This window comes from Salmo salar, chromosome 11 (assembly GCF_965601325.2).
Source record: "Salmo salar chromosome 11, fSalSal1, whole genome shotgun sequence".
NCBI classification, from domain to species: domain Eukaryota; kingdom Metazoa; phylum Chordata; class Actinopteri; order Salmoniformes; family Salmonidae; genus Salmo; species Salmo salar.
In genome coordinates this window covers 121334317-121360512 of record NC_138301.1, presented here as the reverse complement: position 1 = coordinate 121360512, position 26196 = coordinate 121334317, and the positions used below count along the sequence as shown (strand labels likewise).

At 41.9% G+C, this 26196-nt stretch overlaps 1 protein-coding gene across 2 annotated transcripts in view; it reads left to right on the top strand.

Moving 5' to 3' along the window:
* LOC106563906 (cell adhesion molecule 2) overlaps positions 1–26196 on the top strand; it is a 678594-nt gene that overhangs the window by 515670 nt on the left and 136728 nt on the right. For both annotated transcript variants that reach the window (XM_014129855.3, XM_082958335.1), the window contains exons 4-5: positions 9802–9954; positions 16981–17118. In XM_014129855.3, coding sequence (XP_013985330.2) covers positions 9802–9954; positions 16981–17118 — 291 coding nt within the window. The remainder of the gene's footprint in view (positions 1–9801; positions 9955–16980; positions 17119–26196) is intronic.

Here is a 26196-nt window from a genome sequence, read left to right as displayed (position 1 = left end):
TCCCCCCCCCCCCCATCAAACCTACACACTTAGTAGAAATCGAAAAACAGGTCTTTCTCCAATAACTATGCATCGAGTACTGATACAGTGCATATGTAACAGTGTAGGTTCCGTCCCTCTCTTCGCCCCAACCCGGGCTCGAACCAGGGACCCTTGCACACATCAACAACTGACACCCCACGAAGCATCGTTACCCATCGCGCCATAAAAGCCACGGCCCTTGCAACGCAAGGGGCAACCCTACTTCAAGTCTCAGTGCATACAGAAATTATTCAGACCCCTTGACTTTTTTACACGTTTTTTACATTACAGCCTTACTTTTAAAATGGATTAAATTTGTTTTTTTCCCCACTCATCAATCTACACACAATACCCCATAATGACAAAGCAAAAACAGAAATACATTTTTGCAAATGTATTAAAAATATAAAAACTGAAACATAACATTTACATAAGTATTCAGAATCTTTACTCAGTACTTTGTTGAAGCACCTTTGGTAGCGATTACAGCCTCGAGTCTTCTTGGGTATGACGCAACAAGCTTGGAACACCTGTATTTAGGGAGTTTCTCCCATTCTTCTCTGCAGATCCTGTCAAGCTCTGTCAGGTTGGATGGGGAGCGTTGCTGCACAGCTATTTTCAGGTCTCTTCAGAGAAGTTTGATCGGGTTCAAGTCCGGGCTCTGGCTGGGCCACTCAAGGACATTCAGAGACTTGTCCCGAAGCCACTCCTGCGTTGTCTTGGCTGTCTGCTTAGGGTCGATGTCCTGTTGGAAGGAGAACCGTAGCCGCAGTCTGAGGTCCTGAGCACTCTGGAGGAGGATCTCTCTGTACTTTGTTCCGTTCATCTTTGTCTTTATCCTGACTAGTCTCACAGTCCCTGCCGCTGAAAAACATCCCCATAGCATGATGCTGCCACCACCATGCTTCACCGTAGGGATGATGCCAGGTTTCCTCCAGATGTGATGCTTGGCATTCAGGCCAAAGAGTTCAATCTTGGTTTCATCAGACCAGAGAATCTGGTTTCTCATGGTCTGAGAGTCTTTAGGTGCCTTTTGGCAAACTCCAAGCGGGCTGTCATGTGCCTTTTACTGAGGAGTGGCTTCCGTCTGGCCACTATACCATAAACGCCTGATTGGTGGAGTGCTGCAGAGATGGTTGTCCTTCTGGAAGGTTCTCCCATCTCCACCGTGGAAATCTCTAGCTCATTCAGAGTGACCATCAGGTTCTTGGTCACCTCCCTGACCAAGGCTCTTCTCCCCCAATTGCTCAGTTTGACCGGGGGGCCAGCTCTAGGAAGAGTCTTGGTGGTTCCAAACTTCTTCCATTTAAGACTGATGGATGCCTCTGTGTTCTTGGGGACCTTCAATGCTGCAGTATGTTTTTATTACCCTTCCCCAGATCTGTTCCTCGACACAATCCTGCATCTGAGCTCTACGGACAATTCCGTTGACATCATGGCTTGCTTTTTGCTCTAACATGCACTGTCAACTGTGGGACCTTATATAGACAGGTGTGTGCCTTTCCAAATCATGTCCAATTAATTGAATTTACCACAGGTGGACTCCAATCAAGTTGTAGAAACATCTCAATGATGATCAATGGAAACAGGATGCACCTGAGCTCAATTTAGAGTCTCATAGCAAAGGGTCTGAATACTTATGTAAATAAGATATTTGTATTTTTTTTTTTATAAATTTGCTAAATCAACTAACAGCATCAATTAACAACATCAATTAACAGCATCAATTAACAGCATCAATTAACAACATCAATTAACAACATCAATTAACAGCATAAATTAACAGCATGAATTAACAGCATTCCATCTCCCTACATTCTATCAATTTAATTCAGAATTCCAGAGCAGTTCTTAAATTCTACTCAACTCATTTTGAATTCCAATTCTAAGCCAATTAAAAACTACAATTCCTAATTCAATATTCTGCCACACCAATTCACATAATTCAATTCATCTCATATTCCTTTTCTAAGTAAATTCTAAACTACAATTCCCAATTCAATATTATCCTTCTCTAGAGCCATTCCCTGAATTTAAATTCATTCACTTCTATAAACTCAAGCCAAACTGAACCCAACTACCTCAACTCATGGCAGATTCCAAATAGCAATTCAACCTCTCAACGAAATGAGGGAATAACTGAGGAATTTGAAATTATTTATACTTTTACTTTTGATACTTATGTATATTTAGAAGCAAATACTTTTAGACTTTTATTCAAATAGTATTTTAATGGATGACTTTCACTTTTACTTGAGTAACTTTCTATTAAGGTATCTATACTTTTACTTTACATTGACAATTGGGTACTTTTTCCACCACTGCCGATTGCTTCTGCCAAATTTAAGGCCTGGCCCTGTCTGAAACCAGAAATAACTTCCTTTGTTAGTAAATTCATTAGCTGCTCCTCTCGGTCTGTCACTCACTCCCTAAGCTCAGGCAGCTCGCTCTGCATGCGCTCTGCTCATGGCAGCTCTGAGTCTGTGAGTATCCATAGCAACGGCTCAATGAAGAGACATGAGCGTTAGCTGTTAGCTGTTAGCTACTTTTCATCACTCTAAACTCAGACTAAACTCTGTGAAATAATCTCCTGTTTTATATTTGATGAGGTTGAAACATTTCTGACACCATGTTATGATGTTAGTCAGATATGACTGTACTGTGCAGCAGAACACGAGCAAATGGCTCAGCTTAAACATGTTGCTGATCAATCTAGTGATATCTGAGCCCTATCCATCCATAGTTATTGATGAAACAACAGGTCCTATCCATCCCTAGTTATTGATGAAACAACAGGCCCTATCCATCCCTAGTTATTGATGAAACAACAGGCCCTATCCATCCCTAGTTATTGATGAAACAACAGGCCCTATCCATCCCTAGTTATTGATGAAACAACAGGCCCTATCCATCCCTAGTTATTGATGAAACAACAGGCCCTATCCATCCCTAGTTATTGATGAAACAACAGGCCCTATCCATCCCTAGTTATTGATGAAACAACAGGCCCTATCCATCCCTAGTTATTGATGAAACAACAGGCCCTATCCATCCCTAGTTTTTGATGAAACAACAGGCCCTATCCATCCCTAGTTATTGATGAAACAACAGGCCCTATCCATCCCTAACCCGATGTATAATGTTGGGCTCAGGTCGGGCAGCAGAGATCTAAGTGGAATTTCACTCTCCATGAAATGAATGAAAGGTTTATTCATTCAGGAGTTAAAATAACACTCAGTCTTGTAGAATAACCTGAGTGTTGGTGTTAAACATCCCAAACTCCCATCCCAAATTCTGATTCCCATGTAAAATAACCTTCTGAGTTACTAAAAAGTCACCCATAATATTTCTCCAGATAAAAATGCAATATTGTGGGGAAAAAGTACCTTTTCTCTCATATCAAATTACCAGGAAGTCTGGAAAGACAGACGATGAGTGGGACGGGGAAATCACCTTGTCTGATGGTTCTTTGAGAACCTCTATGTCGAGCAACATGGACACTGTGTTGTAGTGAGATTATCTCCAAACAATTGCCGGTAAACAAAGCAACTCAAACAACATTGAAATTGCATGCAACATCCAATCCTGTCATACACCACAATATGGTTTCACAAATGAGTTGTTTATCTAACTGTTTGGTTATTGTAACAGCAACAGTATAGACGACATGTATAGCGAGCCCAAAAGCTCTAATTATACATGACCAAAAGTGTTGGAACATTGCTCCGGCGACTTGCTTCCATTCAGTCACAAGAGCATTAGTGAGGTCGGGCACCGATGTTGGGCGATTAGGCCTGGTTCACGGTCAGTGTTCCAATTCATCCCAAAGGTGTTCGATGTGGTTGAGGTCAGGGCTCTGTGGAGGCCAGTCAAGTTCTTCCACACTGATCTCGACAAACCATTTGTGTATGGACCTCGCTTTGTACACGGGGGCATTGTCATGCTGAAACAGGAAAGGGCCTTCCCCCAAACTGTTGCCACAAAGTTGGAAGCACAGAATCATCTAGAATGTTATTGTATGTTGTAGCGTTAAGATTTCCCTTCACTGGAACTAAGGGGCATGAACCATGAAAAACAGCCCCAGACCATTATTCCTCCTCCACCAAACTTTACAGTTGGCACTATATATTCGGGCAGGTAGCGTTCTCCTGGCATTCGTCAAACCCAGAATGTGTCCGTCGGACTGCCAGATGGTGAAGCGTGATTCATCATTCCAGATAATGCGTTTCCACTGCTCAAGTGTCCAATGGCAGCTAGCATGGTGATCTTAGGTTTGTGTGCAGCTGCTCGGCCATGGAAACCCATTTCATGAAGCTCCCGACGAACAGTTCTTGTGCTGACGTTGCTTCCAGAGGCAATTTGGAACTCGGTAGTGAGTGTTGCAACCGAGGACAGACGATTTTTACATAGAGTACTACGCGCTTCAGCACTCGGCGGTCCCGTTCTGTGAGCTTCACGCCTGAGCCATTGTTGCTCCAATAACAACACTTACAGTTGACCAGTGCAGCTCTAGCAGGACAGAAACTTGACGAATTGACTTGTTGGAAAGGTGGCATCCTATAACCGTGCCATGTTGAAAGTCATTGAGCTCTTCAGTAAGGCCATTCTACTGTCAATGTTTTATCTATGGAGATTACATGGCTCTGTGCTTGATTTTATACACCTGTCAGTGACATGTGTGGCTGAAATAGCCTAATCCAGAAATTTAAAGGTGTGTCCACATACTTTTGTATATATAGTGTATTTGCTGACACGCTGCAGTCACTTTTAGTTACCAGTAGACTAGCTATCTAGCTACGTAAACCACGCCCCTCTGTGACGTTGGTTACGAGGCGGTACTTATTTAAATTAGGTAAGAGAATAAGACGTTACCATTGGTGTATGAAACAAACAAAAAAAAGCCCTTAATAATCCCACCTCCATCCCTCTTCCTGATTCGATGGTGTTTGACATGGGGGAGGGGACCAGTAATTTTATGATCAAACTTTATCAATGTAGAAGTAACAGTCCATTTTTATACTTTGGTTGTCCTACTTGGTTTTGGTTTTATTCAAATGATTTTGACTGTTTGGGACCTTTAATAACTTTACCTTTAATAACTTTACCTTTAATAACTTTACCTTTAATAACTTGAGTGTGATTGTGTCATTTTTATTCTGTGTAGAGTAAAACAATGCAAACACCCAAAACCACGCCCCTCATTATCATATTTCCCAATATGCTTTATTGCAGGTTGATTTCTAGAATTGTGTGTCTATATCTGTGTTTTTGTACGCACGTTGATTGATTAATTGATTGATGTTATCAATCAATCAATCAAATGTATTTATAAAGCCCTTTTTACATCAGTCGATGTCACAAAGTGCTGTACAGAAACCCAGCCTAAAACCCCAAACAGCAAGCAATGCAGATGTAGAAACACAGTGGCTAGGAAAAACTCTCTAGAAAGGCTGGAACCTATGAAGAAACCTAGAGAGGAACCAGACTATGAGGGGTGGCCAGTCCTCTTCTGGCTGTGCCAGGTGGAGATTAAAACAGAACATGGCCAAGATGTTCAAACGCTCATAGATGACCAGCTGGGCCAGATAATAATAATCACAGTGGTTGTAGACGGTACAACAGGTCAGCACCTCAGGAGTAAATGTCAGTTGGCTTTTCATAGCCGATCATTCAGAGTTAGAGACAGCAGGTGCGAGAGAGAGAGTAGAAAATAGAAGGTCCAGGACAAGGTAGAAGGTCCAGGACAAGGTAGAAGGTCCAGGACAAGGTAGAAGGTCCAGGACAAGGTAGAAGGTCCAGGACAAGGTAGAAGGTCCAGGACAAGGTAGAAGGTTCGAAAGAGTCATCAAGCCAGGTAATCATGAGGTCCCAGGGCTCAGGTCCTCCGAGAGGAGAGGGAGAGAGAGAATTAGAGGGAGAAATTAACACAGGACATCGGATAAGACAGGAGAAATACTCCAGATATAACAGACTGACTCTAGCCCCCCCCCCCCCCCCCCGACACATAAACTATACAAAGATAAATTACATATATTTTTCTAACCTCCAAAAAAACTAAATCAGTCTGTTAGTAGTTGGAGTTATTCGAGTTTAGATGGTGCAGGTAATCATTTCTTTTTGTCCAATTCTCCTTCACCTTGGCTCTCATTCTAAATGCAATAATAACTTTACCTTTAATAACTTTACCTTTAATAACTTGAGTGTGATTGTGTCATTTGTATTCTATGTAGAGTAAAACAAACGCACACACAATCCAAAACACGCCCATCATCATAATTCCCAGCATGCTTTATTGCAGGTAGATTTTTTTTAAGGGTTTGTTTCGATATCTGTGTTTTTGCATGGACATTGATTGATTGATTGATTGTTAATTATCTATGTATAGCAATAAAAACAAACAAACAAAAACAAATTCCTATTGTTGGATATCACTTTACGAGCCACAATAATAATATGGATTGCTTGATGTGGTCTGCAAACCAGGAGTTTCAGGGTAGAACTAGGCTGTTAAGGTATAGCCTTATTTCATTTTCATTTACGTCATTTAGCAGACGCTCTTATCCAGAGCGACTTACAAATTGGTGCATTCACCTTATGATATCCAGTGGAACAACCACTTATGTGATATTTTAATGTATTGTCATAAAGGGTTAAATTACAAGGATAATATATTAACGTATGCGCTCACTTGGTGAAGGCTACAGGATTGACAATACAATGCAACAACCATGTCTTTGTCACTAGCAAACACAGTCATCGGTGGTAATTCCAACATTCAATAAAGGCACTCGGGGATATTTGCAAATATTTGCTCATATTAGCATATATCCCAGTGTGCCTTTAGAGTGAATGTTAGAATTACCACCCATGACTGTGTTTACTAGTGACAGAGACTTGCACATATAGCCTCTATGAATTGCTACAAATACCACGAGGTTCATCTTTCATTGCCGGTTTACTTCCTATCACAGCAACATGATGTCTTTGACCTGCTCACCTCTGCCGTTTTGTCAAATTAAATTGACCTTCAGGGTGGATTCTAATTCCCACTGAAATCTATCCAAAATGGTGGCTTTGTAATATTTTTTGAATAGTTCATCACCCACCGTTTGCATTCAGACTGATAGCCAGGTAGGGAGCATGAAGTTGACAAGACAACCTAAATCATATGAACAGACTCCACCATCTAAATAATGACTGTAACAAATCCAACCACTAAACAGATTAGAGTCGATTTACAAAAATACGATGTGCTGCATAATAAAAATACCAATCAATGTACAACGAAAAACACAGAAATAGAAACAAATATTTTTTTTTTAAATGTACCTACAAAACAGCATGCTGGGAAATATGTTAATCAGCTCTGACACCACTTTAAATATTTTCCAAGGCTAAAAAAAAGCAATCCACCCTTAAATAAAAAGCTTATGCATGAATGACTTCAAGTCGCTTTGGATAAAAGCATCTGCTAAATTAATTTATGTTGTAGAATTATAAAGCTATACAGAATAATTGAGTGAGCAATACTCATGGAAATTTGAATTTTTCCTCCATATAAAAGTACAAAATGACATAGTTCATAGACAAGGTATGGAAACCAATATGTCTGCGCTAACCCTTTAATTGGAACCGGAAATATATTGCAACTAATTGGAAAACATTTCAAAACATAATGTATATACTGTAATGTATATAATTATTTTATAGTTTTAAAACAAAGTTTGCATTCCATTTCAGTGCTGAATGCATTAACTCCAGTGACTGGAATTTGCATAATTATAATCCAATTCCATTCCAAGGATGTTTTTATTTTAAAATGTCAATTCAGACAGTCTAAATTTCAATTCAATTACCTTGCTGCAATTCCAAATCAATTCCAAGTAAATTCTCAATTTCCTGCTTGTATTCCAGAATTGAATTTTGGAATATGTGTAACAGGGGTGTCGTGGACGAATCAGAATTAGTTGGGTAACATAGATAATTAAGATGTTTTATTAGTATAATATGCTTATTTGAGGTACTTGTCATTAGAAAGTGTCCATTGGACTCTGGTGTCTTTTCAGTTGCATGTCTACCTTAGCTGGGGCTCAGACACTTGGGGCCCAGAGAGGGGAGAGGTCAGACTTGTCGTCATGGGAATGTGTCCTTACCTATGCTTAAACCATGTGAAGGGGTGGCGTGATTACTGGGGAACCAATGACTTGTCTCCACAATGTCTGTGAGCAAGTCACACCCTCCTTTTCCTTATTGTGGGGAGGTTTATGGCAGTGTCTGGGACCATGGTCTCTTAGATCTCACACTTATCCTGTGATAATATATGGCCTAGAGGCTCACTCCCCCCAGTGAGCCTGTCCAGGAGTGGGGTCAAGAGGGGGTTTGCTTGAGATGGGAGTATCTAGAGTTGACAATTGATATATGCCATTGGATGAAATAGTTCTGTTCTATACCGTACCTGGGAGGGACAGTTCTAAGGAGACCAGATACTGGGCTATATAATGAACCAGGTTGACATAGCAGTTACTGTCTGATGTGTTTTATGGATATCTGTCATACAAAACGTAACATTTGTGAACTGTTACTAAGTATCTGTGGTTTGTCAATGTACATTGAAGGGGCTGTATCGTTGCTATAAAAGATCCCTGTAGCCATTCTGTAATCACCTCATTAAATGATTCATTCGAGAGAATGCATTGGTGGGGTCAAGAACTTTTGCAAAAGTATCTTAAGTATTAAAGATGTAGTTTTAACTCGGACTGGTGTGTTTGTAAATCCTCATTTGGTAATGCGGAAATTAGCCACCACAGGGGTCGTATAAAGGGGACCAAGGCGCGGCGTGTAGAGGCGCACTGGAGGGAGAGCGCGAGGAGCAGGCACAGGACGTACTGGGATATGGCGGCGCACTGTAGAGAGAGTGCGAGAGGCAGGCACATGCTCACCACAATAAGCACGGGGAGTTGACTCAGGCCTCACCCCTGGCCCAGCCAAATTACCCGTGTGCCCCACCTCAAATTTTGTTGGGGGGGGCTGCCTCTCGTTTTTCTCAGGTAGGCTCCGATATCGCTCGATTACCTGGCACCAAGTCCAGTTTCTCCTCTCCATCCACTCCTTATGTGACCAGGTGTCCATTTCCGCCTGGGCACGTCACTTGATCCAATCATGGTGGGTAGTTCTGTAACGCGGGTCGTATAAATGGGACCAAGGCGCGGCGTGTAGAGTGCTCATACTTTTCTTTAATGAAAACACTTAAACAAAAACACAACAAAAACGACAGCCAACAGTTCCGTCAGGTACACTTGACAAAACGGAGATCAACTACCCACAACAACACATGAAAAACAGGCTGCCTAAGTATGGCTTCCAATCAGAGACAACGATAGACAGCTGCCTCTGATTGGAAACCATACCTGGCCAAAACATAGAAAACGAAAACATAGAATGCCCACCCACCTATCACACCCTGACCTAACTAAACAAGAAAAACACAGCTCTTCTAGGTCAGAGCGTGACACTATGAAAATAAATTGGAATCAACCCCAACCCTTATATGTTCACAGTTGGAAGTCTCTCTTGCTCTCCTCTCTCTCTCTCTCTCCCTTCCTGTACTGCCCAGGGATAGTTGTATTAAGTGCATTTTGCTGTTTTTGTTGACATATTGTGTGTGATGAAATAAGACGTTATCATTGTTATTGTTCGTGATAAAATCCATTAGTAAATTAGCTATTCTCTCCCTCCCTCCCTCCCTCCCTCCCTCCCTCCCTCCCTCCCTCCCTCTTCTAGCTTTGAGAGATAACCGTATCGAGCTGGTCCGAGCATCGTGGTCGGAGCTGACCATCAGTATCAGTGAGGTGACACTGGCCGACGAGGGGATGTACACCTGTTCTCTATTCACCATGCCTGTCAAGACCGCCAAGGCCTACCTTACTGTACTGGGTGAGTATAGCACGCGCACGCACCGGATAGCATGCACGCAGGAGTGTACTCACACATACAAGAACACACACACACACACACTGGCTAGAGCCAGGGGCGGACTGGGACCAGACACACTGGATCCAGGGGCGGACTGGGACCAGACACACTGGATCCAGGGGCGGACTGGGACCAGACACACTGGCTAGATCCAGGGGCGGACTGGGACCAGACACACTGGCTAGAGCCAGGGGCGGACTGGGACCAGACACACTGGCTAGAGTCAGGGGCGGACTGGGACCAGACACACTGGCTAGAGTCAGGGGCGGACTGGGACCAGACACACTGGATCCAGGGGCGGACTGAGACCAGACACACTGGAGCCAGGGGCGGACTGGGACCAGACACACTGGCTAGAGCCAGGGGCGGACTGGGACCAGACACACTGGAGCCAGTGGCGGACTGGGACCAGACACATAGACTGATGCTGTGTTCATTATAGACGCTGTGTTCATTATAGACTGATGCTGTGTTCATTATAGACTGATGCTGTGTTCATTATAGACTGATGCTGTGTTCATCATAGACGCTGTGTTCATCATAGACTGATGCTGTGTTCATTATAGATGCTGTGTTCATTATAGACTGATGCTGTGTTCATTATAGACTGATGCTGTGTTCATTATAGATGCGGTGTTCATTATAGACGGATGCTGTGTTCATTATAGACTGATGCTGTGTTCATTATAGACTGACGCTGTGTTCATTATAGACTGATGCTGTGTTCATTATAGACTGATGCTGTGTTCATCATAAACTGATGCTGTGTTCATTATAGACTGATGCTGTGTTCATTATAGACGCTGTGTTCATTATAGACGCTGTGTTCATTATAGACTGATGCTGTGTTCATTATAGACTGATGCTGTGTTCATTATAGATGCTGTATTCATTATAGACGGATGCTGTGTTCATTATAGACTGATGCTGTGTCCATTATAGACTGATGACTGATGCTGTGTTTATTATAGACTGATGCTGTGTTCATTATAGACTGATGCTGTGTTCATTATAGACTGATACTGTATTCATTATAGACTGATGCTGTGTTCATTATAGACTGATGCTGTGTTCATTATAGACTGATGCTGTGTTCATTATAGACTGATGCTGCATTAGTTATAGACTGATGCTGTGTTCATTATAGACTAATGCTGTGTTCATTATAGACTGATGCTGTGTTCATTATAGACTGATGCTGTGTTCATTATAGACTGATGCTGTGTTCATTATAGACTGATGCTGTGTTCATTATAGATGCTGTGTTCATTATAGATGGATGCTGTGTTCATTATAGACTGATGCTGTGTCCATTATAGACTGATGACTGATGCTGTGTTTATTATAGACTGATGCTGTGTTCATTATAGACTGATGCTGTGTTCATTATAGACTGATACTGTATTCATTATAGACTGATGCTGTGTTCATTATAGACTGATGCTGTGTTCATTATAGACTGATGCTGTGTTCATTATAGACTGATGCTGTGTTCATTATAGACTGATGCTGCATTAGTTATAGACTGATGCTGTGTTCATTATAGACTGATGCTGTGTTCATTATAGACTGATGCTGTGTTAATTATAGACTGATGCTGTGTTCATTATAGACTGATGCTGTGTTCATTATAGACTGATGCTGTGTTCATTATAGACTGATGCTGTGTTCATTATAGACTGATGCTGTGTTCATTATAGACTGATGCTGCATATCGCTCCAATGCTGGTCCTCAAGTCAAATAACAAACCCACATGGGGCATATCGCTCCAATGCTGCAAGTCAAAAAAGCATAAGTGACGAAGTGGATAATTATAATAATAATTAATATATCTAATATATAACATAATTTATTAGCAGTGTGTTTGTAAACAAGGGTTTGAATTCATAATATTCATTTTCATGGTAATGACTACACTTTCCCTCTCAACACAATAGCACAATGAAATGTAAAGCCACAAATTCAAAAACAAGAAAACGGTCACCCCAAAACGGGTGATTCCAATTTCGCCGCGACTGGTAATGAATGTCAGGAAGCAGGCACCTCACACTGTGAGCTAATTGTCCAGACCCATTGTTACACATTATGTTAGTCATTTGATTATGAGAACATGCTGGTGGACTTCTGTTAAGGATTCTTTAGTGAGAAATTGTTGGATCACGTCCAACTGTGTTAACGATTTCAATTGGCTGATACAGATTTCTGTTACCGGATGTAATTTTCTGCTCAGCTGGTCGGCCTCAGCATCGTGGCTAATTGTGCCAGGTTGGCTTTTTGAAGCGAATTTTTTGTTGTTGAAAAAAACAAAAAACTAAGCTAGCAGCTAGCCAAGCACAATTTCCCGAATATATCCCCAATGTGTCCGGAAGACACGATATATAATAATATAACATGCAATTCAGCAGACGCCAAAGCAACACCACTATCCTGTCGTCGACAAGAGCCATGCTCAACTAACTGAGTTACAGAGGACTTTTAATTAGCATCTCATTCAGACAATACCATTGAAATTATGAAGAATACCACAGTCGGCCCACTCACAACCTTTACAATACTCCTACTCAGACATCTAGTCAGCTGATGATCCCATTCAGCTCAAGGTCCACTTATGTAATGAAGCTACACTGACGGTTATAAAAAACCAACAAACCCCCCAAAAAACACACAGCTTTTCATTAGAACTTTACTTTTCGTTTATACAGTTGGTCAATGTTGCTGAAGTTTTCCATTTTTTTGTTGTCAGAGTTTGGATTAAACACACATACACACACACACACACACACACACACACACACACACACACACACACACACACACACACACACACACACACACACACACACCACACACACACACACACACACACCACGAGGCGGGGTGTCGGAGTGAGCAGGATGTTAAAGGTAATTACTCTACCAGGAGGAGGCAGAAAACACAAGGCCTGAATCCCATCAATACCAATGATCAGCAGATCTGTCAATCAATCAGCCTCACAACTAAGTTACAGCACATTGACTTTGGAGCACACACACACACACACACACACACACACACACACACACACACACACACACACACACACACACACACACACACACACACACACACACACACACACACACACACACACACACACTACACACACATCACACACACACATACGCACACATCACACACACACACACACACACACACACACATACACACATCACACATACACATGGACACACACACATCACACAGACACACACACATACACACACACACACACATCACACACACATCACATGGACACTGCATGGACACACACATACAGTGCCTTCAGGAAAGTGTTCAGACCCCTTGACTTTTTCCAGATTTTGTTACATTACAGCCTTATTCTAAAATTGATTCAATATGTATTTTTTTTCTCAGCAATCTACACACAATACCACTTAATAACGAAGTGAAAATAGGTTTTTAGAAATTTTTACAAATGTATAAAAAATATTTTAAAAAATGCCTTATTTTCATAAGTATTCAGACCCTTTGCTATGAGACTTGATATTGATCTCAGGTACATCCTGTTTCCATTGATCATCCTTGAGATGTTTCTACAACTTGATTGGAGGCCACCTGAAGTAAATTCAATTGATTGGACATGATTTGGAAAGGCACACACCTGTCTATATAAGGTCCCACAGTTGACAGTGCATGTCAGAGCAAAAACCAAGCCATTAGGTCGAAGGAATTGTCTGTAGAGCTCCGAGACAGGATTGTGTCGAGGCATTGAAGGTCCCCAAGAACACAGTGGCCTCCATTCTTAAATGGAAGAAGTTTGGAACCACCAAGAATCTTCCTTGAGCTGGCCGCCAGGCAAAACTGAGCAATCAGGGGAGAAGGGCCTTGGTCAGGGAGGTGACCAAGAACCCGATGGTCACTCTGACAGAGCTCCAGAGTTCCTCTGTGGAGATGGGAGAACCTTCCAGAAGCACAATCATCTTTGCAGCACTCCACCAATCAAGCCTTTATGGTAGAGCGGTCAGACTGAAGCCACTCCTCAGTAAAAGGCATGACTGCCCACTTGGAGTTTGCCAAATGGCACCTAAAGACTCTCAGACCATGAGAAACAAGATTCTCTGGTCTGATGAAACAAAGATTGAACTCTTTCGCCTGAATGCCAATCGTCACGTCTGGAGGAAACCTGGCACCATCGGCAAGACAGAACAGCTGCCTCTGGTAAGACAAAGGGTGGCGGTCTGTGTCTCTTTATCTCTAATATTAAGGAAGTCTCAAGATTTTGCATCGCTGGAGGTAGAGTATCTCATGATAAGCAATAGACCACACTATTTACCAAGAGAGTTTTCATCTATATTTTTCGTAGCTGTCTATTAACCACCACAAACCGATGCTGACACTAAGACCGCACTCGACGAGCTGTATAAGGCCGTAAGCAAAGAAGAAAATGTTCACCCAGAAGTGGCAGGAGACTTTAGTGCAGGAAAATATAAATCCGTTTTGCCTCATTTCAACCAGAAGAAAAACATCTCTAGACCACCATTATTCCACACACAGAGAGGCGTACAAAGCTATCCCTCGCCCTCCATTTGACAAAGAGAGGCATCGTGATCACAGGGACCGTACTTACATAGCCCAACCAGAAGCCATGGATTTACAGGCAACATCCGCACTGAGCTAAAGGCTAGAACTACCTCTTTCAAGGAGTGGGACACTAATCCGGACGCTTATAAGAAATCCCGCTATGCCCTCCGATAAACAATCAAACAGTCAAAACAACAATACAGGACGAAGATTGAATCCTACAACACCGGCTCTGACACTCATCGGATGTTGCAGAGCTTGCAAACTATTACGGATTACAAAGGGAAACCCAGCCGCGAGCTGCCCAGTGACGCGAGCCTACCGGACGAGCTAAATGCCTTCAATGCTCGCATCAAGGCAAGCAACACTGAACCATGCATGAGTGCACCAGCTATTCCGGACGACTGTGTGATCACAGCTGCAACATTGAGAGCATCCTGACTGGTTGCATCACGGCTTGGTATGGCAACTGCTTGGAATCTGACCGCAAGCCGCTACAGAGGATAGTGCGTACGGCCCAGTACATCACTGGGGCCAAGCTTCCTGCCATCCAGGAACTCTATACAAGGTGGTGTCAGAGGAAGGCCCTAAAAATTGTCAAAGACTCCAGCCACCTTAAAAGAGGCTAGTCATAGACTGTTCTCTCTGCTGCCGCACGGCAAAAGCGTTACCGGGGCGTCAAGTCTAGGTCCAAGAGGCTTCTAAACAGCTTCTACCCCCAAGCCATAAGACTCCTGAACATCTAATCAAATGGCTACCCAGACTATTTTCATTGACCCCCCCCCCCCCCCATTTGTTTTTACACTGCTGCTACTCGCTGTTTATTATCTATGCATAGTCACTTTACCCCCACTTACATGTACAAATTACCTCAACTAACTGTACCCCCGCACATTGACTCTGTACCGGTACCCCCTGTATATAGCCTCCACATTGACTCTGTACCGGTACCCCCTGTATATAGCCTCCACATTGACTCAGTACCGGTATCCCCTGTATATAGCCTCCACATTGACTCTGTACCGGTACCCCCTGTATATAGCCTCCACATTGACTCAGTACCGGTACCCCCTGTATATAGCCTCCACATTGACTCTGTACCGGTACCCCCTGTATATATCCTCCACATTGACTCTGTACCGGTACCCCCTGAAAATAGCCTCCACATTGACTCAGTACCGCTACCCCCTGTATATAGCCTCCACATTGACTCAGTACCGCTACCCCCTGTATATAGCCTCCACATTGACTCTGTACCGGTACCCCCTGAAAATAGCCTCCACATTGACTCTGTACCGGTACCCCCCTGTATATAGCCTCCACATTGACTCTGTACCGGTACCTCCTGAAAATAGCCTCCACATTGACTCTGTACTGGTACCCCCTGTATATAGCCTCCACATTGACTCTGTACCGGTACCCCCTGAAAATAGCCTCCACATTGACTCAGTATCGGTACATAGCCTCGTTATTGTTATTTCATTGTGTTTTCTTACTAAATGTAGATTTTATGTTTTATATATATTTTTTTGCAAATATCTACTTACTGTTGAAAAATTCTGCATCGTTGGTTAAGGGTTTGTCAGTAAGCATTTCACGGTAAGGTACAAACACCTGTTGTATTCGGGCGCATGTGACAAATACAATGTGATTTGATTCAGGTTCCATCCATACTCTTCCTCTCCTGTCTGTTCAGATCACACACACACACACACACACACACACACACACACACACACACACACACACACACACACACACACACACACACACACACACACACACACACACACACACACACACACTCCTACCCTTAACACTCTCCACCCCTTGTATTGTCAGATGATGGTGATCGTTGCGATATTCCTTGAGAAATGTGTAATTTAACAGAGAGGGTCACATTTCTCCTATTTATCTGCCTGTTCAGTCCAGGGTATCGTTGCATGGCCGTTGTGAATGTTAGACTCCGCTCTGTGAGGCGCATCGATCTGCAGGTTGAACATGGTCAGATTGTAGACTCCTAAATTGATAGTTTGTTTAGGTGATTTTACAGCTAACTAGCTACTTCACATGCTGATATTCACATTGGTATTATTGTGTGGAGCTAAGTTTGCTAGCTAGCTAGCTAGCTAACCAGTCCATAGGGAGAGAATTGCATTGTGGGTTTTTGTAATCGACTTAAGCTGCAACAGATTTCCACAACAATTTTCACATATTGCTACCAACCTTATTATAACGACAAAATGAAACATTTGTTCATAAAAAAATATGGTTCTCTCTTAATTGACACTGTAAATTATAATAATTTGTGGTTTTGGGTGAATTTTTAACACGCAACCTTCAAGTCTATTTAGTGTATGTTTTATGGTTTTAATAACATATGTAATTCACCTCCTGTCCTGTAGGGGTGCCAGAGATGCCAGAGATAGACGGTCTGACCAAGCCTGCCCTGGAGGGAGATGAGATCACTCTGACCTGTATGACCCACGGCTCCAAGCCTGCTGCCGACCTCCGCTGGTTCAGGAACGAGAAGGAGATCAAAGGTCAGGACACTGTACTACTAGGTCAGGGGTTAGAGGTTAAAGGTTGGGGGTTAGAGGTTAGAGTATGTATGACCCATGGCTTCAAGCCAGCTGCCGACCTCCACTGGTTCAGGAATGACAAGGAGATTAAAGTCAGGATAGAGGGAAACTCTCAATTGCTTCCTCTTTTCGCCTCCTCAAAAACAATTGGATGAGAAAGCCAGAGGTCCCTCCCCTCTGACCTTCTCCTCCAATGGGGTTTGAGAAGGACGCGAGGAGAGAGGAGAGAAGATGCGAGGAGTATGCAATTTAGATTCTCCCACAGACTACGGCTATGTTCTACTGCTTTTCTTCATCATCCTCTTCCTTCTCCACTCCTTCCTTTGAGACCACTCAGCTACCCTTCATCCTCCTCCTCTTTCTCCTCCACCTCCTTCTGGAACTGTTCTCTGTGCATACAGAGCAGCCAGGCCATGTTTACCTTTGTTCTATCTTTACGGAATGCATGGAACACGTAAGGCAAGGAACACGGGAGGCATGGAACACGGGAGAGATGGAACACGGAAGGCATGGAACACGGAAGGCATGGAACACGGGAGGATTGGAACACGGGAGGCATGGAACACGGGAGGCATGGAACACGGGAGGCATGGAACACGGGAGGCATGGAACACGGGAGGCATGGAACACGGAAGGCATGGAACACGGGAGGCATGGAACACAGAGCACAGAGCTTCTAAAAAATACAGTGTGTACTAATTAGCACAGAGACAGCGTTCTCTTCTCTGTACTCTCTGCACCGTGTGTGATTAGTACATCTCCCATAGACAGCACAACTGGGGAAGGCTGTCTGTGTGTGATTAGTTTATTAGGATCCCCATTAACTACTGAACATGCAGCAGCTACTCTTCCTGGGGTCCATTAACTACTGAACATGCAGCAGCTACTCTTCCTGGGGACCATTAACTACTGAACATGCAGCAGCTACTCTTCCTGGGGTCCATTAACTACTGAACATGCAGCAGCTACTCTTCCTGGGGTCCATTAACTACTGAACATGCAGCAGCTACTCTTCCTGGGGACCATTAACTACTGAACATGCAGCAGCTACTCTTCCTGGGGTTCATTAACTACTGAACATGCAGCAGCTACTCTTCCTGGGGACCATTAACTACTGAACATGCAGCAGCTACTCTTCCTGGGGTTCATTAACTACTGAACATTCAGCAGCTACTCTTCCTGGGATTCATTAACTACTGAACATGCAGCAGCTACTCTTCCTGGGGTTCATTAACTACTGAACATGCAGCAGCTACTCTTCCTGGGGTTCATTAACTACTGAACATGCAGCAGCTACTCTTCCTGGGGTTCATTAACTACTGAACATGCAGCAGCTACTCTTCCTGGGGTTCATTAACTACTGAACATGCAGCAGCTACTCTTCCTGGGGTCCACATTAACTACTGAACATGCAGCAGCTACTCTTCCTGGGGTCCATTAACTACTGTACATTCAGCAGCTACTCTTCCTGGGGTCTACATCAAATATACTAATACATGACAGAGTACAGAACAGTTATACCCGGCCCTTGGCTTCTCCTCGGACTAAGAACATTCCTTAGTCGGGAGTAATTCACACGATAGTTCCCGGGTTCTCGTGCCTTATTGCTTAAATAGAGCAGACAAAGAAACAAATGGGAGGGAGAGAGAGAGGGAGGGATGGAGGGAGAGAGGGAGAGAGAGAGAGAGGGAGAGAGGGAGAGAGAGAGAGAGAGAGAGAGAGAGGAGAGAGAGAGAGAGAGAGAGAGAGAGAGAGAGAGAGAGAGAGAGAGAGAGAGAGCTCCAAATAAGACTCCGTATTTATCCATTAGTGCATTCACGCACGGACCAGGTTTACAAGGACATCTTCACTGTACCCAAACCAAAAACAGATTTAATGCGCCACTCAGTTATCTATGGAGCCATGTCATTGTGAAATGCTCTGCCACCAGAAGTTACTCAGGCAAAAAGCTTTAAAAAACAGATAGAATATATTTCTTTTTCGCGGCGCTTCTCCTCTTTCTAAAGATATAATTTAACTGTACTACATATAAGAAAATAAATATGTTTATATGAATAATGTATAAATAGTATTTTTGTTGCCTCTTGGTGTCTTTCCAATATATAACTCTTATTTTAGTAGTATTTATTTATTTAGAAATACATGTAGTATCTTATGTTGTTCTTGTTTATAACAGTTCTGTAGGTTTTATGTGGACTATGTGCAGTAGCTGGTCGTTAATTCTATTGGGATGTTTTGACCTGGCCGTTAATTCTATTGGGATGTTTTGACCTGGCCGTTAATTCTATTGGGATGTTTTGACCTGGCCGTTAATTCTATTGGGATGTTTTGACCTGGCCGTTAATTCTATTGGGATGTTTTGACCTGGCCGTTAATTCTATTGGGATGTTTTGACCTGGCCGTTAATTCTATTGGGATGTTTTGACCTGGTCGTTAATTCTATTGGGATGTTTTGACCTGGCCGTTAATTCTATTGGGATGTTTTGACCTGGCCGTTAATTCTATTGGGATGTTTTGACCTGGCCGTTAATTCTATTGGGATGTTTTGACCTGGCCGTTAATTCTATTGGGATGTTTTGACCTGGCCGTTAATTCTATTGGGATGTTTTGACCTGGTCGTTAATTCTATTGGGATGTTTTGACCTGGCCGTTAATTCTATTGGGATGTTTTGACCTGGCCGTTAATTCTATTGGGATGTTTTGACCTGGCCGTTAATTCTATTGGGATGTTTTGACCTGGCCGTTAATTCTATTGGGATGTTTTGACCTGGCCGTTAATTCTATTGGGATGTTTTGACCTGGCCGTTAATTCTATTGGGATGTTTTGACCTGGCCGTTAATTCTATTGGGATGTTTTGACCTGGCCGTTAATTCTATTGGAATGTTTTGACCTGGCCGTTAATTCTATTGGGATGTTTTGACCTGGCCGTTAATTCTATTGGGATGTTTTGACCTGGCCGTTAATTCTATTGGGATGTTTTGACCTGGCCGTTAATTCTATTGGGATGTTTTGACCTGGTCGTTAATTCTATTGGGATGTTTTGACCTGGTCGTTAATTCTATTGGAATGTTTTGACCCGGGCGTTAATTTTATTCATTCTACAGTATTTGCTATGTTAAACAAATCATTGGCAGGTGGGGTGGCAGGTAACCATGCTGTTATGATCATTGGGCCAGTGACTGAAATGTACCAAACCAAATGCTAGGTTTATATTAACCCCCACTGTACCAAACTAAATGCTAGGCTGATATTAACCCCCACTGTACCAAACTAAATGCTAGGCTGATATTAACCCCCACTGTACCAAACTAAATACTAGGTTTATATTAACCCCCACTGTACCAAACTAAATGCTAGGTTTATATTAACCCCCACTGTACCAAACTAAATGCTAGGTTTATATTAACCCCCACTGTACCAAACTAAATGCTAGGCTGATATTAACCCCCGCTGTACCAAACTAAATACTAGGTTTATATTAACCCCCGCTGTACCAAACTAAATGCTAGGTTTATATTAACCCCCGCTGTACCAAACTCAATGCTAGGCTGATATTAACCCCCGCTGTACCAAACTAAATGCTAGGTTTATATTAACCCCCGCTGTACCAAACTAAATGCTAGGCTGATATTAACCCCCGCTGTACCAAACTAAATGCTAGGTTTATATTAACCCCCGCTGTACCAAACTAAATGCTGGGCTGATATTAACCCCCGCTGTACCAAACTAAATGCTAGGCTGATATTAACCCCCTCTGTACCAAACTAAATGCTAGGCTGATATTAACCCCCGCTGTACCAAACTAAATGCTAGGTTTATATTAATCCCCGCTGTACCAAACTAAATGCTAGGCTTATATTAACCCCCGCTGTACCAAACTAAATGCTGGGCTGATATTAACCCCCGCTGTACCAAACTAAATGCTAGGCTGATATTAACCCCCTCTGTACCAAACTAAATGCTAGGCTGATATTAACCCCCGCTGTACCAAACTAAATGCTAGGCAAGAAGCATGGGGAAATAATGTCAAGGTGCTTTTTTCCAGGGGAAATTACGTTTATAAATTGCCTGGCTGGGCTGTGGGACAGTGTATGAGCATTGATAAATCTAATAGAACTTTTAACAGGCATTACCTGGTGCTATAACTCCCTGCTATCAACCAATCAGCAACTAGTATCCAAACAAACCATGGTATAATCTGGAATGCCCTTTCCTTCCTCTTTTTAGTAACCTCTGTCTTCCATATTAGCGCTAGCCTAGCATTAGCCCGAGCTGCTCAGTTCCTGTTTAGATCTTCTCTGTTAAGATCCAGATGAGCTGACAGCTTAGAGGTGTGATCGATTTCAGCTTGAACAGTTTGAAACAGATTTAATTGTTCAGTTGGTCATTTGATAAAGGGATTGTTGATGTTTAGACCAGGATTCACTAAAGTTCACAACTCTCTCTCTCTCTCTGTCTTATCCCTCTCTATCGCTCCCTCCCTCTCTCCACTTCCCTCTCTTTCTCTCCCCCACCTATCTCTCTCCCCCACCTATCTCTCTCCCCCACCTATCTCTCTCTCTCTCTCTCTCTCTGTCTCTCTCTCTCTGTCTCTCTCTCTCTCTCTGTCTCTCTCTCTCTCTCTCTCTCTCTCTCTCTCCCATCCCCCTCTCTCCCATCCCCCTCTCTCCTTCTCCCATCTCAGGACCCAGATTCCCTCTCAGATAATCAGACTAATGATCTGACAGAGAAACAAAATGACTTTAATTAATTCTGAATTGTTAGCAGTTAACACCTCTGAAAGTCACCTACTGCTTTCCTAATAAATAACCATTATAGAGGGCATCCTAAACAACACCCTATTCCCTATATAGTGCACTACTTTAGACCAGAGTCCTATGGCACCCTATTCCCTATATAGTGCACTACTTTAGACCAGAGCCCTATGGCACCCTATTCCCTATATAGTGCACTACTTTAGACCAGAGCCCTATGCCACCCTATTCCCTATATAGTGCACTACTTTAGACCAGAGCCCTATGGCACCCTATTCCCTATATATAGTGCACTACTTTAGACCAGAGTCCTATGGCACCCTATTCCCTATATAGTGCACTACTTTAGACCAGAGTCCTATGGCACCCTATTCCCTATATAGTGCACTACTTTAGGTCAGAGCCCTATGGCACCCTATTCCCTATATATAGTGCACTACTTTAGACCAGAGCCCTATGGCACCCTATTCCCTATATAGTGCACTACTATAGACCAGAGCCCTATGGCACCCTATTCCCTATATATATAGTGCACTACTATAGACCAGAGCCCTATGGCACCCTATTCCCTATATATATAGTGCACTACTTTAGACCAGAGCCCTATGGCACCCTATTCCCTATATATATAGTGCACTACTTTAGACCAGAGCCCTATGGCACCCTATTCCCTATATGTATAGTGCACTACTTTAGACCAGAGCCCTATGGCACCCTATTCCCTATATAGTGCACTACTTTAGACCAGAGCCCTATGGCACCCTATTCCCTATATAGTGCACTACTTTAGACCAGAGCCCTATGGCACCCTATTCCCTATATATATAGTGCACTACTTTAGACTAGAGCCCTATGGCACCATATTCCCTATATAGTGCACTACTATAGACCAGAGCCCTATGGCACCCTATTCCCTATATATATAGTGCACTACTTTAGACCAGAGCCCTATGGCACCCTATTCCCTATATATATAGTGCACTACTATAGACCAGAGCCCTATGGCACCCTATTCCCTATATATATAGTGCACTACTTTAGACCAGAGCCCTATGGCACCCTATTCCCTATATATATAGTGCACTACTTTAGACCAGAGCCCTATGGCACCCTATTCCCTATATATATAGTGCACTACTTTAGACCAGAGCCCTATGGCACCCTATTCCCTATATATATAGTGCACTACTTTAGACCAGAGCCCTATGGCACCCTATTCCCTATATAGTGCACTACTTTAGACCAGAGCCCTATGGCACCATTGTTAAAATAGTATTACTTAATCTGACTGCTCTTAACTAATGATCACTTAAACATTTGGTAAAACCTATAGATTTTACATATAAAGTGGTTTGTCTTTTATACGGATTTTGACAACTACGTAATGAAAATGTATGTCTGCAAAGTAGAATTTACTATTATGATTTTACTTGTTACTGTTTAATCAAATCAAAGTGTAAATGGTCGTGTTTACAGCAGATGTTACAGAAGGTGCAGTGTAATGCTTGTGTTTATAGCTCCTACAATATCAATACAATACCAATACCAATATGTAAGTAAACCAGAAAGTACAAAACAAGAAAGAAATGCATCCCCTATCTATTTTTTATTTTTTATTTATTTCACCTTTATTTAACCAGGTAGGCTAGTTGAGAACAAGTTCTCATTTACAACTGTGACCTGGTCTAGATAAAGCAAAGCATTTCTGACACATATAACAACACAGAGTTACACATGGAGTAAAACAAACATACAGTCAATAATACAGTAGAACAAAAGAAAACAAAAAGTCTATATACAGTGAGTGTAAATGAGGTAAGTTAAGTCAATAAATAGGCCATGGTGGCGAAGTAATTACAATATGGCAATTAAACACTGGAATGGTAGATGTGCAGAAGATGAATGTGCAAGTAGAGATACTGGGGTGCAAAGGAGCAAGATAAATAAATAAATACAGTATGGGGATGAGGTAATTGGATGGGCTGTTTACAGATGGGCTATGTACAGGTGCAGTGATCTGTGAGCTGCTCTGACAGCTGGTGCTTAAAGCTAGTGAGGGCGATATGAGTCTCCAGCTTTAGTGATTTTTGCAGTTTGTTCCAGTCATTGGCAGCAGAGAACTGGAAAGAGAGACAGCCAAAGGAGGAATTGGCTTTGGGTGTGACCAGTGAAATATACCTGCTGGAGCGCGTGCTACGGGTGGGTGTTGCTATGGTGACCAGTGTGCTGAGATAAGGCGGGGCTTTACCTAGCAGAGATTCTTGTAGATAACCTGTAGCCAGTGGGTTTGGCGACGAGTATGAAGCGAGGGCAAACCAATGAGAGCGTACACCGTCGCAGTGGTGGGTAGTATATGGGGCTTTGGTGACAAAACGGATGGCACTGAGTGTTGGGGGCTATTTTATACAGTAAACATGTATCCGAAAGGAAGTTGCTGGGGTCTTTTTGATGGAAGGATGGCAATACAGTACTGCAATACTATAATATAGGTCAATACAGTACTGTAATACCGTAATATAGATCAATACAGTACTGTAATACCATAATATAGGGCAATACAGTACTGTAATACCATAATATAGGTCAATACAGTACTGTAATACCATAATATAGGTCAATACAGTACTGTAATACCATAATATAGGTCAATACAGTACTGTAATACTGTAATATAGATCAATACAGTACTGTAATACCATAATATAGGTCAATACAGTACTGTAATACCATAATATAGGTCAATACAGTACTGTAATACCATAATATAGGTCAATACAGTACTGTAATACTGTAATATAGATCAATACAGTACTGTAATACCATAATATAGATCAATACAGTACTGTAGTACCATAATATAGGTCAATACAGTACTATAATACCGTAATATAGGCCAATACAGTACTGTAATACCGTAATATAGATCAGTACTGTAATACCGTAATAGAGATCAGTACTGTAATACCGTAATATATATCAATACAGTACTATAATACCATAATATAGGCCAATACAGTACTATAATACCATAATATAGGCCAATACAGTACTGTAATACCGTAATATAGATAAATACAGTACTATAATACCGTAATATATATCAGTACTGTAATACTGTAATATAGATCAGTACTGTAATACCGTAATGTAGGCCAATACAGTACTGTAATACCATAATATAGGCCAATACAGTACTGTAATACTGTAATATAGATCAGTACTGTAATACCGTAATGTAGGCCAATACAGTACTGTAATACCATAATATAGGCCAATACAGTACTGTAATACCGTAATATAGGTCAATACAGTACTGTAATACCGTAATGTAGGCCAATGCAGTACTGTAATACCATAATATAGGCCAATACAGTACTGTAATACCATAATATAGGCCAATACAGTACTGTAATACCGTAATATAGATCAGTACTGTAATACCGTAATAGAGATCAGTACTGTAATACCGTAATATATATCAATACAGTACTATAATACCATAATATAGGCCAATACAGTACTATAATACCATAATATAGGCCAATACAGTACTGTAATACCGTAATATAGATAAATACAGTACTATAATACCGTAATATATATCAGTACTGTAATACTGTAATATAGATCAGTACTGTAATACCGTAATGTAGGCCAATACAGTACTGTAATACCATAATATAGGCCAATACAGTACTGTAATACCATAATATAGGCCAATACAGTACTGTAATACCGTAATATAGGTCAATACAGTACTGTAATACCGTAATGTAGGCCAATACAGTACTGTAATACCGTAATGTAGGCCAATACAGTACTGTAATACCATAATATAGGCCAATACAGTACTGTAATACCGTAATATAGGTCAATACAGTACTGTAATACCGTAATGTAGGCCAATGCAGTACTGTAATACCATAATATAGGCCAATACAGTACTGTAATACCGTAATATAGGCCAATACAGTACTGTAATACCATAATATAGGCCAATACAGTACTGTAATACCGTAATATAGGCCAATACAGTACTGTAATACCGTAATGTAGGCCAATACAGTACTGTAATACCATAATATAGGCCAATACAGTACTGTAATACCGTAATATAGGTCAATACAGTACTGTAATACCGTAATGTAGGCCAATGCAGTACTGTAATACCATAATATAGGCCAATACAGTACTGTAATACCATAATATAGGCCAATACAGTACTGTAATACCGTAATATAGGCCAATACAGTACTGTAATACCATAATATAGGCCAATACAGT